At 39.2% G+C, this 3,215-nt stretch overlaps 1 protein-coding gene across 1 annotated transcript in view; it reads left to right on the top strand.

Moving 5' to 3' along the window:
* LOC106871525 (transmembrane protein 14C) overlaps positions 1–3,215 on the top strand; it is a 5,924-nt gene extending 2,709 nt beyond the window's left edge. Inside the window, exons 2-4 of the mRNA XM_014918023.2 lie at positions 731–832; positions 1,425–1,512; positions 3,140–3,215. Coding sequence (XP_014773509.1) covers positions 731–832; positions 1,425–1,512; positions 3,140–3,188 — 239 coding nt within the window. The 3' untranslated portion in view covers positions 3,189–3,215. The remainder of the gene's footprint in view (positions 1–730; positions 833–1,424; positions 1,513–3,139) is intronic.

Genomic DNA, 3,215 nt, shown 5'->3' with positions numbered 1-3,215 from the left:
TGTTTGTGTCTGTGTTTGTCCTCCCAACATCGCTTGACAACCGATGCTGGTGTGTTTATGTCCCCGTCACTTAGCGGTTTGGCAAAAAGAGACCGATAGAATAAGTGCTAGGCTTACAAAGAATAAGCCGTGAGGTCGATTTGCTCGACTAAAGGCAGTGCTCCAGCATGGCCACAGTCAAATGACTGAAACAAGTAAAAGAATACTGTTTGTACTTTGCGGATTTTCACCTATCACGGGGGGTGGGGGTTGGAACATAACACCCATGATAGTTGAGGGATTGTCATATATCAAATAATATTACACTGCTGTATATAGTGGCTATTTAAGCAATATGTTCATGGATAATTAAGGGGTTAGATTGGTGGTGATAAAGGGCCAAAACCTGAAATATGGCATGTACACCCATTATCCATTTTTCATCTTTGATCTCGTTGTTGTTTACATGTGGCGCCTCGGATACGGAATGTCATAACAAACTCAGTGCTGGTTTTAATTTCTTTAGAAAATCTGGCAGCAGTTAAATTCCTTAGAGGTGCATGTCTGGAGGATGAACATAGAGTAGAGATGCACAGCCAATTACATCAGTAGATTCTTTGAATTACATTTGGATTTTTCTTTTTGTGTTTGTTTTAACTGAATCATCATTATTTTAATCCATTCTCCATGCTTGCATTGAATGATGACGATGATAATAATAATAATAATAATTTTCTCTTTGGTTTTTCAGGCAGTGTCATATCAATGGCTGCTGGAATTAGCACAGGAACCCTGGCTGGAGTTGGTGCATACCAGATGTCTATGGACCATAAAAATGCTGGACTTAGCTTATGTAAACTGACCAAAATTTTTTTGTCTTTCATCTTTCTTATCATCATTATCATCACCACCACCACCATCATCATCACCATCACCATCTTCTAAGGATTCATTTGTTTGTTTGTTTGTTTTCTGCACTGACATAGGTAAAATGAGTGTGCAGTATATCTCTCTAATTGTTTTGATCTTGTGTCCTTGCATAATAGTTGGTTCGACATTCTTATATTACACAGACACGTGTACCCTTAACGTAGTTCTCGGGGGAGATTCATCGTGACACAGAGTGTGACAAGGCTGACCCTTTGAAAATACAGGCACAACAAAAACAGGAAGAAAGAGCGAAAGAAAGTTGTGGTGAAAGAGTACAGCAGGGTTTGCCACCATCCCCCGCTGGAGTTTCGTGGAGCTTTAGGTGTTTTCGCTCAATAAACACTCACAACGCCCGGTCTGGGAAATGAAACCGCAATCCCACGACTGTGAGTCCACTGCCCTAACCACTGGGCCAGTGCGCCTCCACTAACTATTATTAGTCAAAGAATAAAAGGGTGGAAATTGACAGTTTTATTTATTTATCTATCCATTTATTTATTTTACTTTCTCTGCAGGTGTCAGCACTTTCATGACAGCTTTAATGGGGTACCGTTTTGTGATGACAAGGAAAATAATGCCAGCTGCCGTCATAGCAGCTGCTAGGTATATTGTCTTGGTTTTATTTCTCATTTTTTTCTTTTTCTCGTATTTACTTGTATCAGTCATTGGAATGTGGCCATGCTGGAGCACTACCTCAAAGGATTTAATCTAACAAATTTTATCTTTTACCCTTAACTTGCTTCATTCATTGGACTGCAGCCATGCTGGGGTACCACCTTGAAGGGTTTTCAGTCAAACAAACTGACCCCAGTACTTATGTGTTTCTTTAAGTATGGTACTATCGGTGTCTTTTTGCTGAACCATTAAGTTACAGGGATGCAGACACACCAACACTGGTTGTCAAGCAGTGGGTGGGGGAGTTAACACACACACACACACACACAACAGGCTTACATCTTTACCCAGGCGTAGTAGAGTACAAAGTACACATCCAGGAAATTGGACTTAGTTATTTGTGGTTATGTCTACAAGCTAAGCTTACAATTCAACTTGTATTCTTGGAACCAGCAGTTCAGACTCACAGACTCTGCCAAGAATTCTGAGATTCTTTGCGTCTCTAAGAAACATTCCATTAATCCTTTGGCATTCAGATTCCTCTGTCAAATGTGATGCTCATTTATCTTCACATCATTTTGAATTAATCAGGCATCATCTTGTAGCCTCAAGATTCTGCAGTGTGATTGGCGTTGGGAAGGGCATCCAGCTGTAAAAACCATTCCAAAACAGATACAGAAGTTTGCTGCAGGTTCCTGCCTGGCCAGCTACTGTCAAACCATCCAACCCATGCCAGCATGGAAGGCAGATGTTAAACGATGATGATAATGATTGTAGGGTAGGTGTGAGAGGCTTGATCCGGTTGGTTTGAACATAAAACAAGTATACTATTTTGGCCAGATATAACTGTTTTCAGTGCTGTAACTGGCAGTCTATTTCTCGCTATTTGTCCATTTTGCAAAGGGAAATAACTCTATTAGATTTATCTCCCTTGATTATTATCTACTACCTAGAGCAATGGTTCTCAACCAGAATCCAGATGAGATTTTGTTACTAAAATTCATCTTCAATAAAATGGTTTTTCTTCTACAATACACAAAATAAATTTTATATATATATATATATATATATATATACACAATTCCTAAATATTTAATTATAAAAATATAACGGGATTTTTTTAAAACCTGGGATGGCTCTGAGGGTCCATCTCAGTAAAGTGGCAATCAAAGGGGTCCATAAGGTGGGAGGGGAGGAAAACCCTGGTTGAGAAACACTGACTGAGAGCATTACTTGTCAAAAGTCATCGGAACACAGAGACTAGGTTCAGGTATCTCAAAGCATCCGCCAAATCACTGCCCTCTATTGGTTTCTGATTTAGGCACAAGGCCCGCAATGTATTAGGAGATGGGGAGTTGGTTGAAATAATCAATCCCCCCCCCCCACTTCGTTACTGGTACTGTATTTTATTAAGCCCCAAAAGGACGAAAAGTAAAGTTGATCTCAGCCAGCTTTTAATAAAAAAACAAAGGGGCCAAAAGAAATACTGCAATGCATTTCTGTCAAATACTCAACCAATCTATTAATTACCCGTTGTTCGTTTGTTTTTCTAAGAATAATTAAACTAATAAAGCTCAAAAAGCCATACATTTGTTTTTTCTATTTTTATTTCCAGCACACTTGTTTCACTTCGGAATGGTATGAACCTTTATATGAAGACTTGAAGAATTTGGTGCAAGAGAGGGAACAAT

The sequence above is a fragment of the Octopus bimaculoides genome, chromosome 19, assembly GCF_001194135.2.
Source record: "Octopus bimaculoides isolate UCB-OBI-ISO-001 chromosome 19, ASM119413v2, whole genome shotgun sequence".
Classification (NCBI taxonomy): Eukaryota; Metazoa; Mollusca; class Cephalopoda; order Octopoda; family Octopodidae; genus Octopus; species Octopus bimaculoides.
Note: the sequence above shows the minus strand (reverse complement) of the source record. Positions and strands in the feature narration are given on the sequence as shown.